Genomic DNA, 22059 nt, shown 5'->3' with positions numbered 1-22059 from the left:
GCTCCCGCCTCCAGCCCGGGCTGCGCCGCTGCAAGGTCGGAGCCGACAGGCCAGCTGACAGGCGGGGCGGGGCCTCCTGCTGGGCGGGCCCTCCGGGGGCGGGGCCAGAACTCGGCGCCCGCCCACCTGCGGCGAGCTCCGCCCCATCCGCCCAGCCAGCCCTCCGCGCTGGGGACTGGCCTGGCCTGCTGGAGGCATCTGTTCTTTATGGGACCTTTTTCTTTGCTGAGTGGGGATTATGATCCTCATTCGCTCGCTCGCTCACTCACTCAGTCACTCATTCATTCATTCAACAAATACATGCCCAACACCTATTATGTGCCTTGCACCATTATAAGCGTTTGAGATGCAACAATGAACAAAACAAGATCCCTGCCCTTCTGGAACTGATAGTCTGGTGAGGGACTCAGGTGATACGTATAATAAATAAGCCAATTCTATATGTTGGAAGGGAATACATTTTATGGAGAAAAATAGAGCAGAGTGGCGGAGACTGAGAGAGGGAAGGCAGCCCTACGTACTGAGTGAGCGCTCGGTGCTGGGTGCTGGGTGCTTGGAATAGCGCTGTATGTGAAGAAGAGACAGAACACTCTCATCCTCCTGGAGGCGGGGCGGGCGGGGGGACAGGAAATCAAGAAGTAAATACATAAGATAGTTTGTGGTACTGGTCAGCGCTGTAAAGGAAGTAAAACTGGGTGAGGCAAGGGACGGTGCCAGGGGCTACTTTACCTGGGAAGGGCTCTCTGAGAAAGGCGACAGGAGAGGAGAGATGTGTGGGGGAGGGGCATTCCAGGAGAAAAGAACTGGAGGTTGCCTGGCCATCTGAGGAGCAGGAAGGGATCCGTGTGGCCTGAACAGAGAGCTGGGGAGAGTAGGTCAAGGCCAGAGGGGCAGCCGGTGGGGCAAGACATCTTCTCATCCCTCATCTTCGGTCAGAGGCTCAAAGCGCTTGCTCGGGTACAACAGCCTCTGCGAGTCACAGGGGACAGCCTCCTTCCAGGGGGGAATGGGACGGTGCTCGTAATTTAAAACGCACTTTTTCCTTTTGACCCAGTGGGAATTTCTTCTATAGATAGACTTGCAGAGGGGAGCAAAGATACTGGCTTGTGGATAGTTACCGCAGTAGCAAAAGTCTGGAAATAACCTGAATATCCTTCCATAGGGAACTGGCCAAGAAATCACAGAGTGTGGCTCAATGGGACACCCTATAGCGGCGGACACAAATCTATGTGCCTATCTATATACGGAGTTACATAAAGGTATGCAATGACCTTCTGAATGTCCTGAGTAGGAACAAGGGAACCCTGGCTGGTGTGGCTCAGTGGCTCAGTGGTGGTCTGCAAACCAAAAGGCCACAGGTTCGATTCCCAGTCAGGACACTGGCCTGGGTTGCAGGCCAGGTCCCCATTTGGGGGTGTGCGAGAGGCAACCAGTCCATGTATCTCTCACACATTGATGTTTCTCGCCCTCTCTTTCTCCCTTCCTTTCCCTCTCTCTAAAAGCAAATAAATAAAACCTCTTAAAAAATAAAAATTAAAAATTTTCTAAAAAAGGGACAGAATAAAGTTGAAGTAGGTTACCGTTTGTGCAAAAACAAAGGCAAATATATGATTATGCCTGAAGAGCCTCTCTTGGATGGATTATCCAAAAGTTGCAGTGACTCAGAGCTAGGTCCAAATCCAGGCCCTGTCATTGTTGCTGTATAAGAATAGCCAAAGCAATATTGAAGGAGAAAAACAAAGTCAAAAGCCTGGCACTACCCAACTGCAAGACTTACTGTAAAGCTACAGTAAACCACACGGTGTGGTATCGACCAAAAAAATAGATCAATAGAACAGAATAAAGAGCCCAGAAATAGATCCATGTCAATATAGTCAACTGATCTTTGACAAAGAACCAAAGGCAACACAACAAAGCAAAGACAGGTTTTATTTTTCAACAAATCGTGCTGCAAAAACTGAACATCCACATGCAAAAAAAAGAAGAGACTAGACAAGTTTTTACACTTTCACAAAAATTAACTCAAAATGGATCGTAGACCTAAAATATAAAATGCAAAACTATAAAACTCCTAGAAAATAACCCAGGAGAAATTGTAGGTTTTCTTGAGCAAAGGGATGATCCCTTAGACACAACATCAAAGGCACAATCCATGAAAGAAAGAATTGAGGAACTGGACTTTGTTACAGTTAAAAACTTAAAAACTTCTGCTCCGTGAAAGACACTGTCAAGACAGTGAGAAGACAAGACACAGACTGGGAGAAAATATTTGCAAAAGATATACCTGAAAAAGGACTGCTATCCAAAAACACGCAAAGAACTCTGAAAACTCAACAATAAAAAACCAAATAAAAAATGCTTTTAAAAAGAGGCCAAAAATCTAAACAGATACCTCAGCAAAGAAAATATATACATGGTAAATAAACCTATGAAAAGATGCTCAACATCATATTCATTGGGGAATTGCAAATTAAACCAGGAATGAGATATCACCACACACCCCATAGAATGGCCAAAATCCAGAACAGCAACCCATCAAACGCTGGCGAGGACATGGAGCAACAGGAACTCTCATTCGTTGCTGGCAGAGAATGCAAAATGGTGCTGTTACTTTGGAAGACGGTTTGGCAGCTTCTTATAAAACCAAACAAAGTCTTACCAGAGGACCCCGCGATCATGCTCCTTGGTATTTACCTAAATGAGTTGAAAACGTATGTCCACAGGAAAACCTTGACACAGACATGTATTGCAGCCTTATTTACAAATGTTGAAACTCGGAAGCAACCAGGACGTCCTTCAGGCGAGTGGATAAACTGTGGTCCATCCAGACAATAGAATATTACTCAATGCTAAAAAGAAATGAGCCATCAAGCCATGAAAAAACATGAAAGAACCTAAAATGCTTATTTACCAAGTGAAAGAAGCCAGCCTGAAAAGGCTACTACTATGGAGACAGTAAAAAGATCCGTGGTTACAAGGGGCGGGGAGGAGGGGGATGGATAGGCAGAGCACAGGATTTTCGGGCAGTGGAGCCACGCTGTATGATACAGTGGGGGTCACGTGTCACTATACATTGCTAAGACCCCAGATCATACCACTCCAAGACTGAGCCCTAATGTATACTGTGGGCTTTGGGTAGTAATGATGTGTCAGTGTGATTAATCGATTGTAACAAATATCCCACTCTGGTGCAGGAAGTTGATAGAGGGGGAGGCTCTGGCTGTGAGTATGGGGGGAGCAGAGCGTATATGAAAAATTTCTGTACTTTCAGCTTAATCTTGCTGTGAACCTAAAACTGCTCTAAAAAACTCTATTAAAATGGTAAATTTTACTGCAATTTTTTATAAAAAGAAGAATGCTCACAGCAGCTTCACTCAGGACATCTCCAAACTGGAAACAATGCAAATGCCCGTCAACTACAGGACGGCTCCGCGAGGGGCGGGCTGCGCTTGAGCCGGGCAGCCACGGAAACCCAGCTGCTGCTTCACACCACAGGCGAGTGGCAAGAACAGGGTGCTGAGTGAAAGGAGCGGCATGCGAAGTAACAACGCTGCGCGACTGGATTTGCATCAAATTCAAGGACAGATCTTTGCTCTGGAAACCTTTGGAGGTGGGTGGTGACTGGGAGGAGGGGACATGGAGCGGGCTTTCTGTGAAGCTGGAATGCTCTGTTTTGGATCTCGGTGTCTAGTTTGTGAACATTCACCAAATGGTACACTTATGATTTGCACCTTTTTATACAGGTGCTCCATGTTCATTCAAAAAATTGTGCCATATGCACATACATACACACATATACATGTGTATGCGCATTCACGTGCCACTCTGGAACCACACAGGATGGCGGTTCTAATTCTCACTAGGTTTATGACCCTAGACAGGTGCCCCTGCACTTCACTGAGCCTGTGTCCTCGTCTGTAAAGTGGAGAGAGTGGAAATACCTCACGCAGTTAATAAAACCACGTCATGGCTGGCTTCGAGTCACATTGATTTGGCGTTTATTAATACCATTCTTGCTGCTGCGCTCTTTGGGGACCGAGCCCAGGCTGGGGCGGGGTGGGGGCGGGGACCCTCTGAGGAGGAGGGGCCGCGGGGAGGGCCGGTCGAAGCTGACAGGCAGAACAGGCTCCTCTTGCAAACGGCTGCAAAAGGGAGCAACCTGACCGCGTCGGGGAGGCTGGGGACGCCGCCCGTCACGCTGGGGAAATGCACCCCGCCCTTCGCTATCGCTGGGCAATCAAGACACCCATGAAACTTTAAACACCTACTCAGGCCACCCAGCTCTGGGCCGGGGAGTTGGGCTCTTAAGGTCGCCTGGGCCTTCAGAAGGCTTGGGGGGGGGGGGCCTAGGGTCCCCGCGGCCCAGTGCCTGGGTTTTATGTTTGAGTAGGGGAGGGGCTGCACTTTTACCAACCACCCGGCAGTCAGATTTGAGGGCCATTCCGGACTCCACCCCTCCAAGTGGTGTGATCTTGGGTGGATCGTTGGACCTCTCTGAGCCTCATTTTCCACATCTGTGACATGGGGATGGTTCCTGTGTCATAGGGTTTGTTGTGAGGATTAAACAGCTTCCCTGCGCATGCAGGGTAAAATTCTAAACGTTAACCGCGGCCTCCTCGGGCCCCGCCAGCACCCTGGCGCGTTCCCTGCGGCTGGCCCTCTCACAACCCCGGCCGTGCAAGCTCCGCCCACCGCAGACGTTAAGTGTCCGGTGCTTTGCGTTCCCCAGCCAACCCCCGCCCGCCAGATCTTGATGCAGCAGTTAGGGCTCAGCTGAAATGTCACTCTTTGGAGGGCCGCCCTGGCTGCCTGTCTAACGAGGCCACCTCCAGGCACTGGCCATCCCATCGCCACCCGCAGTCTCTTAGCCCTCACGAGCAGATGAAAAATAATTTGATTACGTAGCTGTTCCCGTGCTTGCTCCTGTCGCGTCTCCCCTCACTTGAACCAGACAGTCAGAAGGGCAGGGACCTTGTCTGTCACTCCAAACACACTTGCACACGCACACCTCAGACACTCACAGACATGCACACTCAGGAAGGTCTGGCAGCCCCGCCAGTGTGCCAGCCACTCAGGCTGTTGGTGCAGGCTTTGCCCAGAGAGCAGGGGCCCTTTCCCCAAAGCACTGGGGAAGGACAGGGACACTGTGCTGGCTGGAGCCCTGGACCCCCGAAAGTGCTGATGGAGACAGCTGCGGGGGACGGCCCGGCAGTGCATCCCAGAGTATGAAGGTCTCCCGTCTCCCTTATGGGCGCTGGGGCTTCTGTAAGAGCAACGGGTGGGCCTTGCAGGTCAAGATGCAAACAGAAGAAAGGAGCAGGGTTGTGCTGCCTGTGAGCGTGAGCCGGTGTGTGCGGGATGTGAGTGTGCTGAGTCGGTGTGAGGGTGTGCGTGAGTGTGCAACTCTGTATGTGGAATGTATGTGCGAGGCGGTGTGTACCACGATGGGGTCCCCGCGTATACCGTGACGGGTCTCCTAGAGGTTGGGACGCATGCTCTATGTCAGAAATACCACTCATCGTACTCCTCTAAGCGGGACGTGGCCGCGGGCAGACCACGCCCTGTTCACCCGCCCACACCTGAAGTTTTCCGGAGAGTCCCCGGAAGTCACGCCAGACGGAGCGTTTTCGGGAGACACTGGGGCAACCTGCGAAGAAACCTGAGACTGTGGGAGAGTGGAGACAGGGATCCGGGAAAAAAGGTTAAACCCAAGCTCAGACGCACAGAACAGGATGGTTCTTAGCATTTGGAATAAACGAGATAGAACCCCAGAGCGCCTTTAACTGTCCTCGTGCGGTTGGCTGGTTCTTCGAAAGCTCCGAGCGGGAAAAGGAGGCGGCCAGAGGTCTTGGGGTTGCGAGTCCCTGCTTCTCCACGTCCCGTGAAGATGTGACTCAGTTCACCTATCTGTAAAGTGGGGCGCGTAGCCCCCGCCCCATGGATGGGAACAGTGAGGCTGAACGACAAGGCCCCTCCCAACCCTCACCCTCCCACTCCCGGCCCGGATCCTCGTTTTACACCGCAGGCCGTTTTCTGGGGTGGAGTCTTCGTTCTTTTTGCGCTTGGAAACTTAGACCGGATCCCTGGCCGCTGACGTCACACCCCCTCGAAGGAGGGCGTACCAGGAAGTGCTCCTACGGAGGCCGGCGGGGCCGCGCGCGCCTGTTCACCATGGCGACGGCAGGTGCCCAGCGGCGCTTCTGCCGTTGCGCTTGCTTCTGCTCTGAGAACTTGTACGTGGCGCGCTACGGGCTGCATTTGCGTTTCCGGAGCGAGCAGCAGCTGCGCCAGGACTACGGCCCTGTGAGTGGCCTCCACCGGCTCTGCAGAGAACGGGGGAGGGAGGGCTGGCAGAGAAGTGACCTTTGTCCCTAGGTCCTTTGCTTTGCTCGCGCGCTCAGGTCTGACAACAAGAATGGCGTCGCCTCCGTTGTCTCGCCTTCAATGTGGGGGGTGGTAACGGTGCTCCTCCGCGAGGCCGTCATGAAGAATCGGTGAACTGACTCATGGCGCGCAGTGTCTACGGCGGAGCCTGGCTCGGTGTTGCGCGGGAGCCAGGAGCCCTGCCCCGGGCCGAGCGCTTGTCGCATTCCATCCTCACAAGGACCCTGTGAGGTCGGGGCTCTCGCCTCCGTCGTAGGAGGGGGCACCGAGGCTCAGAGATGTTAAGTGATTGCCCAGAGCCACAGGGCCGTGCTCACTGATCTTTCTGCCCCCAGATCCTGCGCAGCCGAGGCTGCGTCAGCCCTAAGGACTTCCAGCAGCTGTTGGAAGAGGTAACACTCAACACCCTCCAACACCCCTGGGCACCCAGCCCGGACCTTCCTTTCCGAATTTGTGTCAGCAGTTGGAGGGGGTCTCCCAGCCTCAGGCCACCAGTCCCGGGTCACTGAACGTCTCCTTAAACCCTCCTTTCCCCTTTTTTGTACACACCGCAGTACGTGAGGCCTGGCACCAGAAAAAGAGAAAAGGGGAAATGCCAAGCTTTCTACTTCATGCCCCTCCCTTTTTTTAGGTTTTATTTATTTTTAGATAGGGGAAGGGAGGGAGAGAAGGAAACATCAACGTGTGGTTTGCCTCTCCCACACCTCCTTCTGGGGGCCTGGCCCACAACCCACGCAGGTGCCCTGCCTGGGAATAGAACTGGTGACCCTTTGATTTGCAGGCCAGCGCTCAATCCACTGAGCCACACCGGCTCTGCAGAGCCTGAGCTACTTCATGCCCTTCTGAGATAGAAAAATTGCTCAAGGTTCCCTGGCAGCTGGGGCTGAGGTCCCTCAGGGCTGCCGGGCTCCCGGCTGTCCTCACCCTGACCTTGCCTCGCTCCTCCCTCCCCTGGGGGCTAGTGGTGGGAGCTCCAGGGAGAGCCCTCTGCAGCCCGTGGAGCACAGCTGTGGCTGGGCCTCGGTCCCTCCCTGAGTGGCCCCAGCTGCCGAGGGGCACCTGAGGGCGCTCACCCCAGCCCCGCTCTGGCTGGTGCAGCCCAGAGTGGGATGGGCCCCTTCTGGAAGGAGGCCCCTTCAGCTAACAGCTTGGCGCCCCTGCCAGCATCAGGAGCGCGGGGAGACTTGGCTCCCAGCCTGGGCCTGCTCTGGCCTTCCTCAGCCTCAGTTTCCTCGTCTGTACAATGGCCTCGAGGGGGTGGGAGGCCCTGTCCTGGTAACCAGGCCCTGTGTCCCCCCCAGCTTGAGCAGGAGGTGCAGCGGCGGCAGCGGCTGGGGCAGGAGTCGGCTGCCAGGAAAGCCCTCATCGCCAGCTCCTACCGGCCGGCACGGCCCGAGATCTACAGCCCACTGCAGGTACTTAGCAGCGGTGGGTTGCGGGAGGAGGAGGCGCCCAGGCTGGCGCGGGCGGCTGCCTGCCCCACGGTGGGCCTGTGTTCTGCCCCCAGGATGTGGCTCTGGCCCCCGAGTTTCTGGCCGCGGCCGAGTACAGCGCACTGCCCGGAGCAAACCTCGAGGGCCTCCTGCAGCGGCTGGAGACGGTGTCGGGTGAGGCCTTGGCCCCGGGGGTGGGAGGCTCCAAAAGAAAAACCGCTGGGAGCTGGACGGCCCAGGGGCGGGGCATCGGGATTCATTCCCTCACGCACTCACCCAAGATACACGGTTGACCAGCACCTGTGTCGGGCAGGAGACAGCGGGGGGGCTGGAGAGCCCAATGAAAGGCCGGCTGAGACAGGCATGGGCCGGGGTGCAGGGCCCGCGAGGGACGGGGAAGGGCCCCACCAGGGCCGGCGCGGAGGGGAGCACATCTGTCCCTAGACCAGAAGGAGGGGGCGAGAGTGAAGTTGCTTGAGGCTGCCAGGACTCGGCGCCGTGGGAGGGGCTGGCTGTGGCCCTGAGCCGGGGCTCCCAGCCACACCAAACGCCACGTGCCGCATTCGTGCTGCCCGGTCTCCCACTGGCTAAACCCCCCAGAAGCCCCAGGCCCGGGAGCCGTGCAAGTTCCTTGACCTCTCCGCCTTGGTTTCCTCCTTCGGGAAATGGGACTGGTCATGCGGCCCACCTCTCGGGCGCTGTGATGACCAAGCAGAGGTAATGCATGGCAGGGCTGGGCGCGCAGCGTCTCCTTGTCCTGCAGTTACTGTTTGGGGCCTGGGGGACACTGTGGGGACAGGTGTAAAAGCCACCCCCCCCACCCCGGCAGCCTGCACTCTATGGGGGGCATGGGGTAGATGGAACATGGAATGAAATGCCCCAAGGGGCGGTGTGGGGTAGGAGGGGGACTCCCACTGAGCAGGTGAAATTGTGAAGAGCCTGGGGCTGCGGTGCTTGTTAGTTGGCCACAGTGCCCCTGCCCCCAAAGCACTGGTGTGTCTGCCAAGAAATGTCCCCATTTCCGTTCTGGGTGGGGCCTGTCCCCGCCAGGGCCCTGCAAGAAAGAGCAGCCCCTCTCAGCTTTCCTTGGGAGGAACAGAAGCTCCAAGGAACGTCTGAGTTGGGGTGCAGGCCCTGGCGGCTCACTGGGGAGAGGGGCGCAGAGAGTGTGAGGCTGCTCTGTGGTCCTGGCTGGGCTCTGAGGCTGGCCTGCCGGGTGTCCTTGGGCTAACCCCTTGCCACCTCGGGCCCTCATCTGGACTCGCATCTGAGTTGGAGGCTAGATGTGTGGTCACCGTGGATGCAGGAAGAGAGGCTCCAGGGAAGCAGGGTGGCCCGAGAATACACGTTTCCTGCTGCACACACGGCGCATCATTTGATCGTAAGAGCTCACGTTCTCCCCACTGCACAGAAGAGGAAAGTGCGACTGGGGAAGCGGGACACGGCCAGGCTCACACAGCTCCAGGAAGGGGGTGGAAACGCACACCGAGCCCCCGTCAACTGGCCGGCCCTCCTTCCGCAGAGGAGAAGCGGATCTACCGGCTCCCAGTGTTCACGGCGCCGTTCTGCCGGGCCCTGCTGGAGGAGCTGGAGCACTTCGAGCGCTCGGACCTGCCGAAGGGGCGGCCCAACACCATGAACAACTATGGGGTGCGTGAGGCCCTGCGGGCCGAGGTGGCAGGGGCTCCCGGGTCTGGGGAGACTCACCTGCAGCTGAGTGGCGTGGCCCTCCCTGTGCCTTGGTCTCTTGGTCCGTTCAATGGAATCACAGACGGGTCACGAAGTGAAACAAGTCCAGGGACCCAGGGTGAGGCCCTGCCAGCTTCCCTGCTGACCCCAGGACCCTCCTCCCAGGTGCTGCTGCATGAGCTGGGCCTGGATGAGCCGCTGGTGACACCGCTGCGGGAGCGCTTCCTCCAGCCGCTGATGGCCCTGCTGTACCCAGACTGTGGCGGGGGCTGGCTTGACAGCCACAGAGCCTTTGTGGTCAAGTACGCGCCAGGCCAGGACCGAGAGCTGGGCTGCCACTATGACAATGCCGAGCTGACCATCAACGTGGCCCTGGGCAAGGCCTTCACGGGGGGCGCCCTGTACTTTGGGGACCTCTTCCAGGTCAGTGCGCGTGACCCACTGGGCAGGGCCGGGGTGACTGGCAGTGCCCCAGCCTGAACCCAGCTGTCTGCAGGCGCCGTCGGCTCTGGCCAAGCCCCTGGAGGTGGAGCACGTGGTGGGCCAGGGCATCCTGCACCGCGGCGGCCAGCTACACGGCGCCCGGCCCCTGGGCACCGGCGAGCGGTGGAACCTCGTCGTCTGGCTCCGGGCCTCCGCTGTGCGCAACCGCCTCTGCCCCATGTGCTGCCGCAAGCCCGACCTGGTGGATGACGAGGGCTTCGGTGACGGCTTCACCCGGGAGGAGCCCGCCGCGGTGGACGTGTGCGCGCTGACTTGAGCCTGGCGGGGGGTAGCATGACAGCAGAGGGCTCTGCAGAGGGCAGAGATCAACTCCCTGCAGCCCTCAGCACTTCTTGGTTCAAAAGGATGAGCCGGCTTTGGGTCATTCTTTCAGCAGACGGGCTGGCTTAGGTCAGGTTTGTCAGAAGCAGAACCTGAGGTGGGGATTCCTGTTTACCAAGGGAATACCCTCAGGAGAAGGGAGGCTGGGCAGCGGGACAGGGCAGGAGGGAGCTGGGCCAGGGTGTCTGAACTCAGGCTGGGCCCATGCAGCTGGGGGCACCAGTCTGCCCATGCGCCCCAGCGTCAGTTACGGCTGCAGGGAGTGTCAGGAGGGGGCACCGCAGGAGCGTGTGTAACTTCCCAGACATCCATCTCCAGGACAAGTGGCTCCCAGTGGCCGAGGGAATCTTCCAGAGAAATGCACAGGCGTGAGCTGTCAGCACCGGACACCACAGCTGGGGGTGAGTGTCCCCGTCTGTAAAGGGGACGTGGGTGGGCCACCAGTCGCATCTTGCTGGTGGTGTCGAGGGGCTGCTGCAGAGGGGTTGAGAGCAGGGACTCTGGAGCCAGCCCACCTGGGTTCAAACTCTGGTTCTGCCACTTGCAGCTCGGTGACTATGGGTAAACCACTTGACCTCTGTGCCTTAGCTTCCTCATCGCAAAGTGCCTGTGTCCTGCAGCTGTTGTGAGAGCCAAATGATATAGAAAGTCAATAAAGTGCTTTATAACAGCCTCTTGAGTCTGCTGCTGTCGTTATTACTGAAGAGTTTGCAATTGGTGGCCCTCAAGTTGGGTGAGCAGTACAGCTGTGCACACTGGGTGGCCCATTTGAAAACCAGGGATTTCCCTGTTGAAATCATGAGTCCGGCCTCCGCGGGGACGTCGGAAGACACCAGGCTCCATCCCCACACCACAGACAACAGGGGAGGCAGTCTCCGCTGCTCATTCCCAACAGACCTGCGGTGCGCCCCTCCAGGAGTCCCTGCTTCACACACTGCCACAATGTCTCTGGCCCCTTTTGGACATTTGAGTTGGTGATACCAGTTATTACTGATTGGGGATACTGGAAAGACCAGGGCGTCTCAGCCTGGGAGCTCACGGCCAAGTGGAATGGACAGGTCTGCAGACAACCGAGGTGGAAGGTGGCGCGCAAAAGGGTCGCCTTCGCTGGGACGTCAGGGAGACGGGGTGCTGCGGAAGCGCTGGAAGGGCAAGTTTGGAAGAGGGCACAACTGCAGCAAAGGGCCTGCGAGCTCCGGGACAGACGCCTGGCTCGACAGCGCGTCTCTGGGCCAGGAGCTGCGGACGCAGGCACGACGCCGCACCGGCCTGGACGTGAAACATGGATCCCCAGAGCGCGCCTCTTAAACGGAGGTGGGCGCGCCAGACTCGGTTCCCCAAGCCGCCCCAGAGACGGAACTTGAGGCTTCAGAACCAAAGGCAGCAGTGCCCCGCTCGCAGCCGGACGCCCTTCCCGAGCACCACCCCGGGCCGGAAGTCACCGCGCAGCCGCTGCCCCACGCGAAGGTGTGTGTGCGGAGCGGGACCCGGGGGGCAGTTTAGGAGGGAACTGAGCATCCCGGCGACTTCCTTTAGGACAGAGGGCCCGGGGGTGGAGGGAGGGGCGCGGGGAAAGGGATTCGGAGCGCACCTGGCGAGCGAGGGTCTTCGGAGCCGCTCGCGCAGGCGTGGAGCGTCCCGGCGGGGGCGGGCCCTTAAAGGAGCCGCCGCGGAGGATCCGTGGTCCCCAGGGCTGGGGGTGATTGAGAGTCGTGAGGCTGTGGCGGAGTTTGTCATATCCCTGCCCGGGGTGGGGAATGGGGGTAGTGGGCCCCCGAGAACCTTGGAGCCTAGACCTCGCGCCCGCTCTTAGGGCCTCCATTTAAGCGTGCCCCCCGTCTCCAGGCCGCGGCGCTATGGCTCACTCCGGCTCTCGCAAGCGCTCGAGGAGCCGCAGCCGATCCCGGGGGCGAGGGTCGGAAAAGAGAAGGAAGAAGAGCAGTAAGGACGCTCGGAGGAGCTGTTCGGCTTCTAGATCCCATGGCCGCAAGGCCAGCACCACCTCCTCCGGGGCAGAGGGTGAGGACCGGGGGGAATGGGAAAGGAGCGCGGGAACTTGGTGGAGGAAGCTGCAGGCAGTGGGGCGGGCTTCCTGGGAACGGTTGTGGGAAAATAGCAATGAGCAGTAGCCAGAGGTGTGCAGAGACTTTACAACGCGGATGTCTGGATTGAAAGACACCCAGAATCCAGGGGTTGGGGCCACTCAGCATGGATCTCGTAATGGGAGCGCTTAATTAATCATGCTTTTTGTGCAGCTGCGCCTGAACCGCGGGGTTTGGCGGCCCTGCTCGCTTGCAGCCAGTGACTGCGCGGAGCCTAGAAAGTACCTCTCCAGAGAGTGCTGACCCCTGTCAGTTCTCACCCCTCTGTCTAGGATTGAGACTACACAGGCCAGAGCAAGGGGACAAAGGTTTACTGCTTCCCCTCCTGGCCTTCCAGCCTCACCTTCTCCCTGCATCACAGAGAGAAGCAGACACAAGTCGCGGAGGAGACCACGGTCCAGCTCCTCCTCCTCTTCTTCCAGTTCTTCTAGCTCCTCTTCCTCCTCGTCCTCCTCCTCTTCCTCCAGCGATGGGCGGAAGAAGCGGGGGAAGCACAAGGACAAGAAGAAGAAGAAGAAAAGGAAGAAGAAGCTGAAGAAGAAGGGCAAGGAGAAGACGAAGGTGCTGCAGCCGGAGGCTCCGCCAGGCCCCTCGCTGGACCAGTGGCACAGATCCGCCGGGGAGGACGAGGACGGCCCAGGTGCTGTGCTGGCAGGTGTGCAGGACAGGGCGGGTCCCCTGCCCCCCAGGCCCAACGACCACCTCTTGCCATCTCTCCCTCCAGTCCTGACAGACGAGCAGAAGTCGCGCATCCAGGCCATGAAGCCCATGACTAAGGAGGAGTGGGACGCTCGGCAGAGTGTCATCCGCAAGGTGGTGGACCCGGAGACTGGACGCACCAGGTGGGAGTGCTCGGCGGGGCCCAGCGCCGGACCGGCACCTGCCGGGGGAGGGGCCGTGGCTGTGGCAGAGCAGGGACGAGAAGAGTGCTCCGCAGCTGGTGGGGCTTCTGAGGCCGCTCCTCCCCATTGCCCGGAGGAGGCAACTGTGGGGCTGGAAGGGCCTTCGGGAGGGTCACCAGAGAGCCACCTTTGGCTGACCTGATGGCAGAGCCCACCTGGAGCCTTTATCCCTGACCCAAGGGTGGGAGAGACGGGGTGAGGGGGGCGGACACTCATCTGCCGGCCACTGTGGCTCTGTGGCTCTAGCATTAGGGGTTCAGCCTGCTCCCCGCTCCTCCCCCCGCCCAGGCTCATTAAGGGAGATGGCGAGGTCTTAGAGGAAATTGTAACCAAGGAGCGACACAGGGAGATCAACAAGGTGAGTGTCACCCCTCTGCCCAGGGCCCATCCTCGGCTCCGTTTGTGATGTGTGCCCTCCTGTGTGCTTCCTTACTAGCAAGCCACCCGAGGGGACGGCCTGGCCTTCCAGGTGCGGGCGGGGCTGCTGCCCTGAGGGCCCCCGTCAGGCCTGTGCACATTGCTGGTGGCGCTGTCGGGCGGGCAGCAGGCGGCCAGACAGGTGCGGTTCGTCTCGTCGGCAGTGGACCCGCCTCGGGCCTGCCTCCTCCCGGACGCTGGGGGTGGAGGGGACCAGGGCGACCGTCCTCATCGGTCCCCTTCTCCTGAAAGCGCGCAGCCTCCCAGACATTAAACGTTCCCTGGCTGAAGACTTCTGTTCTGTTGCCTTTTGTGCGGAGACGGGGATGAGGGGAGGGTGCTGCTGGACTGCGAGGGGACAAACGGGGGGCCGCAGAGCTTTTGGGGAAACCTGGGGTGGACCCTGGTGGTCCTGCGCTCACGCTCGGCTCCGCCTGCCTGGAATCGCCCCCCACCCCCTCAGCAAACCCCAAGCCCAGAGGCTTGGCGCTTGAGCCCAGTCCCCTCAGGCTGGAGGCAGGCTGCCGCCCCTGCTGTGCTCCATCGGAAGGTGGCAGTGGCAGAGGGTCCTGGTGCTGTGTCCTCCGTAAAACAGACCGAGAGCACCCAGGGCAGTCAGCTGCTGTGAGGATGAGCGGAGTGCACGCCCCGGAAGGGGCTAGAAGGTGCCGGCACAGGGTGAGGCCCTCCGGAGTCCACCGGCGCTACCGTGAGGGCCGCGGGCACTAGGCAGCGGACGGGCTGTGCGCCCCCCCGCGCCGCTCTAGTTGCTGGCACAGTAATGAGACCCAAAAAGAAGCCTTCCTGCTCTTTTAATTCGTGTGACAGACAATGACACTGTATACAGAGCACACTCAGGCCCGATGGTGCAGAGACAGCAAGGGCGGGCGGGGCACGTCAGGACAGCTCACACACAGCTGGACAGATAGACAGGAGGGGGCTGACGCAAAGACCGACGTGGCGGGCGGTGGGCAGCTCGGGTCGAGCTGGGCAGGGCGTGGGGTCTCTGCTGAACCCTCTTGAGAAATGAGAGAAGGCAGGTGGCCAGGCGTGGGGGGCGGGCTGAGGCGCAGTCCTGGGCGCGGGGGCGGGACTAAGGCTTCTACTCTACCGGGCCTGGCGGGTGGCAGCCAGCAAGGCCCGCCCCACCCTTTGGTAGCGACCGGTCAGGCCCGAGCGCTGCAGCTCAGCACCCAACGCTGTAAACATTGTTGGTAGTTTTAAAGGGCTCTGTCCTCCCTCTCTCAGTTTCTGGAAAACTGCTGCTTCCTCAGGAGGAGACTGTGCCAAAAGGAATCTTGAGGGAGGCAGGAAGCAGACCTGGATACAGAAGAGACATCGACAGGGAGGGTGGGCTGCCCCTCTCACCACCTATGGCTAAGGGCCGCTGGGAGAGGCCCCGGGGCTATTGCTGTTGTCCTTGGCGTGGCTGGCGGCTGGGCGGGAAGGCGGGGCGCGGAGCTGTGGGGGGCTGCCCGCTGCCCACATGGCCTCCCCTGGCCAGGGCGCCTCAGCCTTTATTGCGGGCGGGCCCGAGACTCTTCCAGGTGTTTCTCCAGATGGCCGGTCATCCAGGCGGTGGGCCAGATGGGGTGAGGCGGGGCCGAGAGAGGAGGAGGCACTAGCCGGGGGCCCCTGGTGGGGCGTGATTGTCGGCCGAGCGATTTCCCACTGGGGAGCAGAGGGGTCAGGTATTGCACTTTCACTGCAACAGTTACATTAAAACTCGGTCCGTAAAATAATCGTTGCTTTATACATAACGCCTGAAACAACAACAAAAAGCTACATCTTAAATATGAATAAACCCTGAAGGTCCCATCCCTCCAGACGTTTTTCTCTGCACAAAATAAATAGCTTTCACTCTGTATAGACCCACTTTTGCAGAACATTTACACAACCCTTTGGCTGTACATATCTACACACGGGAAAATGTTCACATCCATCAGCGCGCTCCCATCCCACCCCGTGTGGCCCCGAAGCCGTATCCACGTCGGCATCAGCTTCTCAGACGGGGAGCCTGTGGCTGACTGGCTGGCCGATCCCAGGCGGGCTCCCCGCCTCGAGGCAAGCGGAGGAGCCAAAGAGGGGCCCCCGCGAGCCGTGTGCCACAGCTGAGCCTGGAGTCGGTTCTGGGGAGCGAGGGCTGACACGCAGACCCAGTGACCAGGACAGCTTGGCTTGACCAGGGAGGACAGAGAGCCATGGCTGCCTGTCCTTAAGAGCTAACAATGGGAGTTGCGGCTTCTTAGACTGGGCATCGGAATGGGATTGGCATTTAAAAAACTGAAGTGTGTGCCCCACCCGCCCCAGAGTAGAAATTCAGTGGAATTAACGGGCCAGGTGAGGCAGGGGGCCCACACCCCACTGCGCGGGCAGGAGGCCGGACCCAGAACCAGGCTGGACTCCGTCACAGTGCTGGGTGGTTGCCATGGGGAGGGGCTGCGCTTGGTACTGAAAGAGTTAAGAAAAGGAAGCAGCCGAGGATTGCTCATTTAAAAAAACCTTGTAGAAATCAGACTATCGGAGAAGTAGAAAGGTGTAGAAATGCGGGAGGGCCAAGGCTTGGGGCCTTGACTGATGGCAGGCAAGGAGTGGAAGCAGGGCCGGGCCCCGCAGGCCGAGGCAGGGCTTCTCGGGAGCTGGCCCCGGTCTTCACCGGCCTCACCGCCTGGGCTGTGCCCAGAGCCGGCGGCCACGCCAGGCCCATAGCCTCCCTGGGCTCCAGCCGGGGCAGGTGGGCAGGGGTCTGGGGCTGCTATGGTCAGGCGCAGCTGCAGAAGTAGGATGTGGCCTTTCTCTTGTGCGCACAGGGCTTTGCCGCCCCCGAGCCTCTGCGAGGCGACCGGTCCCGGGCGGCAAAGGCCAGCTTTCCGTGCATGTGAATGGTCTGCAGCCACAGGAGAGAGTGACGGGTCTCTGCTCTCAAAAATCAGTGCAAAACCAGTGAGGTTGGAGAGTTGAGGAAGTTGAGCTCCCAAGAAGCAGGCTGTCCCCCGCTGGAGCTGCTACCAAGTGAGAGGGGACAGAGGTGTCAAGCTAGTGGCCAGGGGGGTGGCTGGCTGGGCCCAGGCCTGGCATGAGGATGCTGCGAGGTCAACACAAGGCAGCTGGCCACGAGTACCGCCAAGGCCCATCCACGTCGGGGGTCCTGGTCCCTCTGTCATCCTGAGGCTGGTTGTCTTGCCAGCTTTGATGACAAGCCGGAAGCCTTCCAGGCCCTAGGACGTGAGGCAGGGCCAGAAGGGCTGTGTGTGGCACAGCCGGTGTCCTCTGCTGCGCCCTGGGACAAGTTTGTTCCCAGCCGATGGCATGTGCCCAGGCCAGGCCTCCTGGCAGGCTGGCCGCCTGGCCTAGCACCATGGAGACCACAGTGCCTCACCGAGGATGCCCTACTTGGGGCCCGAGGCTGACCCTGGCTCGAGCCGGCCAGCCATGGTCCGGCCCCAGCAGCCGGCAGCCACGCTCATGCTGCGCTGGCCGCGCTGCTCGCTGTCCGGCTGGCTCTGCGTCCGCTCATGCCTGAGGCCGGGCCCGCTGGGCTGGGCCGAGATGGTCCGCAGCAGGTGGTTCCGGGAGCGCAGGAAATCGCTCTGGCCGGGCAGGCCGAAGCTGCCCTTGCGCAGCGCCATGCGGGTGGCCGTGTTGCGGGCCGGCCGCGCCCGGTGGTTGTACTTGAGCTGGGCCAGGTGGGCCGCGTAGCCGTCGGTGATGAACTGTGGGGAAAGGGCAGCGGGGAAGACGGCTGTCACAGGGCAGGGCTTTTGGGGCTGCCGCCTGTGCCACCCTCCAAGGTCCGCCGACTCACCTGGCACTGCTGCTGGAGCTTCTTGGTGGGCCGGCCCACGATGTAGATTTGCATGGGGGACAGGCTGATGGAGCTGTAGACCGCCACATCCTTGGTGGAGCCATAAGCTGCGTGGGCGCGCAGGTGCAGCTGCGGGCGAGACCGGTGTGGGCAGAGGCTGGACCCTCCTGGCCCCCCCGCCCCCCCGCCCAATCCCTCCCGCCTGGGACCCACCTCGGAGATGAGCAGCTTCAGGAAGTTGGCTTTGTGCCGCAGCGGGTCGTGCACCAGGCCGTCGCAGAAGGACACCACGCCGTGGGGGAAGTTGTGCTGGGCCAGCCACGCCACCACCCGCTGCTTCTGCATGTCAGGCCGGCCCGTCACGTAGATGATGAGGTAGCCCAGGTCCTGCCAGTGCCTGGGGGCGAGCAGCAGGTCTGGGGGTCCCACGGCCGCCCATGCCCCTTCCTGGGCTGCCCTGACTCCTTAGCCACAGTCCCTGCTTGGGCCACTGAAGAGGCCATCTCTGATCGGGCTCCCGCAGCAGCGGCGGCAGCAGCGGCAGCAATGGCGGCGGCCCTTGTATAGCACTCATAGCTTAAGTCATACGGTCCCACACACACCCCCTCGGCAGCAGCGGCCTGGTCTTGTGGGGACCCCACTTCCCAGGTGAGGCGACTGATGCAGTCAAAATGAAGGTCACACAACTGGTAAGTGGTGGCGCCAGCTGCTCAGTCCCCAAGGTCCCTCCCAAATGTCCCTACCCTGGCGCCCGGGGCCCACCCAATGTGCCCCTTGGGGCCACTCACCGCACCACATCCACGGCTCCCGCCCGCACTTTGGGGTCACTGCCCATGATGGACACACTGGCGGCAAAGGAGCCATCGATACTGAAGACCACGAACTCTGTGCCCTTGGGCAGCACGGTGATGTAGCTGTCGGCAAAGGTGTGGTCTCCCCTGGGTGGGGAGCCGGTCATCAGACCCCACCAGAGGCCCCTCCTTCCGCCCCCGAGGAGGCTGGCCGGCCATCCTCCACCCCCCGTCCCGGGGAGGCGTGTACCTGACCACCATCTTGACGGGGTAGACACCCACGCCCAGGCGGTGCGTCTCGGGGATGGTATAGGAGACGCGCCCACTGCTGTTGGTCACCAGCGTGTCCATGTACAGCCACTCGCCGGAGGGCGGCTGCATCATGATGTGCACGTCCACCTGGGAGCCCAGACAGGCTAGTCACGCGCGGGCTGCGCCCCGGCCTCCCACGGCACGTCCCAGCCAGAGCGGCGGGGGGGGCCGGGGGCTCCCTCCGTCTCCCTGCGTCCCTACCTTCTCCCCAGTTAGGGTGACCATGTCCAGGGGCCCGTACATGAACCGGCCCGTCAGAACCTGCGGGCCATCCTCGTTGGCAACCGCATCATTGATCCGATGGTTGGCTGTCACGTTCTGGGGAGAGGAGGGGGCGAGGCTCAGTCACGGTGGAGGATGGAGGGGCGGAGGGGGTCTCATGGGCTCAGCTCAAGCCTCCTGTGGGCCTGTGGGGTGAGCTGGGCTTAAGGCCAGAAAGCCCACGGTCAAGTTCAGCTCAACCGCCAAGCCACGTGGCCTTGGGGGAGTTAGGGAGCTTCGCTGTACTTCCCTGTCAGGGGGGTCATAGCTCCGGTCTCCCGGACTGAGGACTAAATGGGAGAGCGTGTGACTCCGTTATCTCATCTGTAAGGAGGGTCTTCTTGTGAGGATTCCAAAGGACAACAGGCACGGGGCCCGGGGCACCCACAGGACCCCTCACCCGCAGCTTCACATGCGTCCTCTTGCGCTGCCACTTCTCTCTCGGCTTCGAGGGGGTGAACACCGAGACCTCCTTGCCGTCGAGCTCCAAGATGCTGGAGCTGTCGTGCCTCATGACCTGGGGGACAGTGGGCAAAGGCGGGCCATCGCGCAGGCTCGAACCGGGGCCTCCTGTTCTCGGAGGGCGCAGCCAGCGGCCCGTGGAGCTGAAACTAGGAAGCTGTGAGGCTCTGGGGGGCACTTTTCAACCCCCTACAGCCCATCTCTGGGCCCCCCCAACCCACATCTGTCGCACAACTGCAAACGCATTCACCCCATCTCAGCTTCCCTGCGGTCCCTCCTCCTGCTTGCCCTTGTCCAATCAGGTTAGAGGATGGGATTGAGGAAATGGGGTGGTGTCAGCAGCCTTGTTGCTCAGGGCCCTGCAGTGGGACCCCCATACCTGTCTCAGCAGGAAGGAGACCACATCCGTTGACTCCCAGTAGCTGGCGTGGAAGAGGTGTGGCAGGGCCACCGTGGGGAAGGCGGTCAGGGCGTCGGGGCAGTACAGGGCGTAGTCTATCCGCTTCTGGCCCCACCACTTTGCAGCAACTGCCAGGAAGAGGGGCCGTGACTGGGCTGGAACCCCAGAGGGTCACCTGGCCCCTCAGGCCTGGCTTGGCCCAAAGATGAGACCCTCCTCCAATCAGGGATAGGGCAGCAGCCGCCAAAGCGAGAGTCCCTTGCCAGGCTGGGTGATGGGACATGCAGGCAAAGCACCGGCCGGCAGGCCTTCAAGGGAGGATGTGGATTTGGAGAAGCGGGGAAAGCCCATTTGGAGGCAGGACTCAGTGTCGCTGTCCCAGGTCCTGTCCCTGATCTTGGTGACCCTGGCCCTGGGCCCCCTGCTGTCCTCTCCTGGCCCACCTCTGGGCCCCTCATCTACCCCCAGGTCTCCAGGCTGTGGAAAGCGTCACAGCAGTGGGGTGACAATCCGGGACCCCAAGACAAGGTCTGCCATCCCCCTCGGCGTCTGGGAGCCTGGTGAGTTTGGGCAGGGCCTGCCCGTGAACCTCGGCTGTCGCCTGGGGGGCTGGGCCACCGCACCAGGGGGAGAGATGAGGCCGGTAAAATGCCCCTCCAGTGGCCACAGGCAGGAGATGCCCAGGACACCCAGTAAAGGGCGCCGCTTGCCCTCCGCTGGCAGCCTGCCTGACCCACAGTCCTTGGTCTCCCCACACCCCTCGCTCCGGCTCCACGGATCCCCCCCAACTCCAGCTGCTCCCGCCTCCTCCTTGGTATCTGCGTGCGCCCAGCCCAGCCCGGCTCCCCGGTCAGGCCTCGGCGGGGCAGGTGAGCAGGGTCCTGCAGTGAGCAGTGCCTGGAAACAGGAAGTGACACCGGTGAGAGGAGGGGACGAGTGTGGGTGCAGGGCATGTGACCCCGGTACCTTCTCCGACGTCCAAATCGGGGAGACAGGGGTACGCCCGCCTGGCCAGGGGGCGGGGGCCCGGGGTGGAGGGGTGTGGGGAGGGCAGGGCGAGCAGGGACAGGCGCCTGACGCTGGGGGTATGGCTGAGCGCCGACGGGGACTCTGAGAATCAAGAACAAGGGGAGGGCCTCAGCGCTGCCCCTGCGGGCCAGGACGCACGGACAGACACTGGGAAGGCGGCCAGGCCCCTGGGCCTCCTCACAGGGGACACGCCGCCAGCTCTGCCCAGCTCTGCAGGCAGCCTGAGAGCGGGTCGCGGGGGCAGGGAGGATGGCACAGGACGGTGGACTGGGGCTTGGGTGGGGGGACTGAGGGGGTGACCCGGACTCTGCCCTGCTGCAGAGAACCTTCTGAGACGGCAGAAGCCACAGAGCGACGGCCGCCCTGTGTCCTCGGTCCCCTGAAGTGGCAGGAGGGGCCCGTGGCCACAGTGAGAGCTCATCTCCCTGACTCCCTCAGCTGCCCGTCTCGCCTGTCCAGCTCTGCTTATTTGTTCAGGAATAGCCCCCAGCTTTCTCCCTGAGGGAGCACCCTGCCTCCCACCCCTGTCCCCGCTCCTGGCTAAGACCAGGCCCATTGTCTCCCAGTTTCCTGAGATGATGGACCTGGCCCCACTGGGCCACCCCCCTTCCACGCCTTCCCTCCCCAGTCCTCTGCAGACACCTGGGCTGGACCAGTCTTCACGGAGGCACTGCGGGGTGTTGAGCAGCATCCCTGGCCTCTCCTCGCAGGATGCCAGTAGCACCCCCGCCCCCGTTGTGGCTGGGCACACTGCCCCCTGCAGGACAGAGGGGAAGGCGCTGGGAGGCCAGGCCAGGTACTCACTTTGGGCAATGCTGGACGCGGTGTAACTCTCAGCCATGCCGGACACCTGGCTAGCGATGCTGATCTCGCTGGCTCGACGGAAGCCTCGGGTGGCGGGGGCCGCGCCAGGCGAGGAGGGGGCCACATGCTCTTGGAAGACCGTGTTATGGGTCTGGAGGGCCTCCGCTGCAGGTGGACAGGAACCAGAGACCGGGGGTAAGAGAGGCCCCCGCCCCCACCCCCGCCCAGCCCCCCAGCCCCTGAGCGGTGGGGGCAGGAGGGTCCAGCCTGTGCCTGGGCTGAGGGCCCGAGAGGGGGCTGGGCCACGCAAGGCTGCTGCCTCCAGCTGCAGACGAGCGGAGCCGGCTGTGAGGACGGCCGAGCGTGCCAGGGCTGAGAGGGCAGGGCACAGAGCAGAGGCCAGGAGAAAGGAGGGCCGCGGCAGGGTGGACAGAGGACCGACA

The 22059-nt window shown here is 60.9% G+C and overlaps 3 protein-coding genes across 9 annotated transcripts in view; 2 read left to right on the top strand and 1 right to left on the bottom strand.

The window, feature by feature from the left end:
* The first annotated feature begins 6163 nt into the window (after nt 1-6163).
* On the top strand, nt 6164-11019 carry OGFOD2 (2-oxoglutarate and iron dependent oxygenase domain containing 2). 3 transcript variants are annotated; one of them, XM_054594333.1, is made up of 9 exons: nt 6164-6303; nt 6720-6776; nt 7686-7799; nt 7892-7991; nt 9340-9467; nt 9672-9929; nt 10003-10250; nt 10650-10732; nt 10879-11019. In XM_054594333.1, exons 1-9 carry the CDS (start codon nt 6172-6174, stop codon nt 10884-10886), a joined length of 1128 nt encoding a protein of 375 aa, XP_054450308.1. In that variant the 5' UTR covers nt 6164-6171; the 3' UTR covers nt 10887-11019. The 3 variants fall into 3 exon arrangements, with proteins under 3 accessions (XP_054450308.1, XP_054450307.1, XP_054450309.1); XM_054594332.1 differs by having other exon boundaries at nt 10650-11019; XM_054594334.1 differs by lacking the exon at nt 10879-11019 and having other exon boundaries at nt 10003-10783.
* Nucleotides 11020-11972: 953 nt separating this feature from the next.
* On the top strand, nt 11973-14035 carry ARL6IP4 (ADP ribosylation factor like GTPase 6 interacting protein 4). 3 transcript variants are annotated; one of them, XM_054594407.1, is made up of 6 exons: nt 11973-12030; nt 12177-12350; nt 12771-13073; nt 13158-13275; nt 13624-13693; nt 13772-14035. In XM_054594407.1, the coding sequence occupies exons 2-6, from the start codon at nt 12188-12190 to the stop codon at nt 13826-13828; spliced, it is 711 nt and encodes a 236-aa protein (XP_054450382.1). In that variant the 5' UTR covers nt 11973-12030; nt 12177-12187; the 3' UTR covers nt 13829-14035. The 3 variants fall into 3 exon arrangements, with proteins under 3 accessions (XP_054450382.1, XP_054450381.1, XP_054450383.1); XM_054594406.1 differs by having other exon boundaries at nt 11989-12350; XM_054594408.1 differs by having other exon boundaries at nt 11990-12350; nt 12795-13073.
* A 593-nt stretch (nt 14036-14628) lies between these two features.
* Nucleotides 14629-22059, bottom strand: part of PITPNM2 (phosphatidylinositol transfer protein membrane associated 2) — a 107698-nt gene continuing 100267 nt past the window's right edge. For 2 of the 3 annotated variants that reach the window (XM_054594164.1, XM_054594165.1), the window contains 9 exons: nt 21617-21781; nt 19763-19911; nt 19322-19438; nt 18862-18978; nt 18599-18747; nt 18346-18495; nt 17771-17954; nt 17558-17686; nt 14629-17465 (listed from right to left, as the gene is read on the bottom strand). In XM_054594164.1, the coding sequence (XP_054450139.1) occupies nt 17142-17465; nt 17558-17686; nt 17771-17954; nt 18346-18495; nt 18599-18747; nt 18862-18978; nt 19322-19438; nt 19763-19911; nt 21617-21781 (1484 nt within the window). In that variant the 3' untranslated portion in view covers nt 14629-17141. Of the gene's footprint in view, nt 17466-17557; nt 17687-17770; nt 17955-18345; nt 18496-18598; nt 18748-18861; nt 18979-19321; nt 19439-19762; nt 19912-20749; nt 20894-21616; nt 21782-22059 lie in introns of all 3 variants that reach the window. The other variant, XM_054594167.1, reaches the window with a different exon arrangement.

Source organism: Pteronotus mesoamericanus, unplaced genomic scaffold (assembly GCF_021234165.1).
Source record: "Pteronotus mesoamericanus isolate MK-2021 breed Mesoamerican mustached bat unplaced genomic scaffold, CSHL_Meso_final scaffold_507, whole genome shotgun sequence".
Lineage (NCBI taxonomy): Eukaryota > Metazoa > Chordata > Mammalia > Chiroptera > Mormoopidae > Pteronotus > Pteronotus mesoamericanus.
This window is presented reverse-complemented; position numbering and strand designations above follow the sequence as displayed.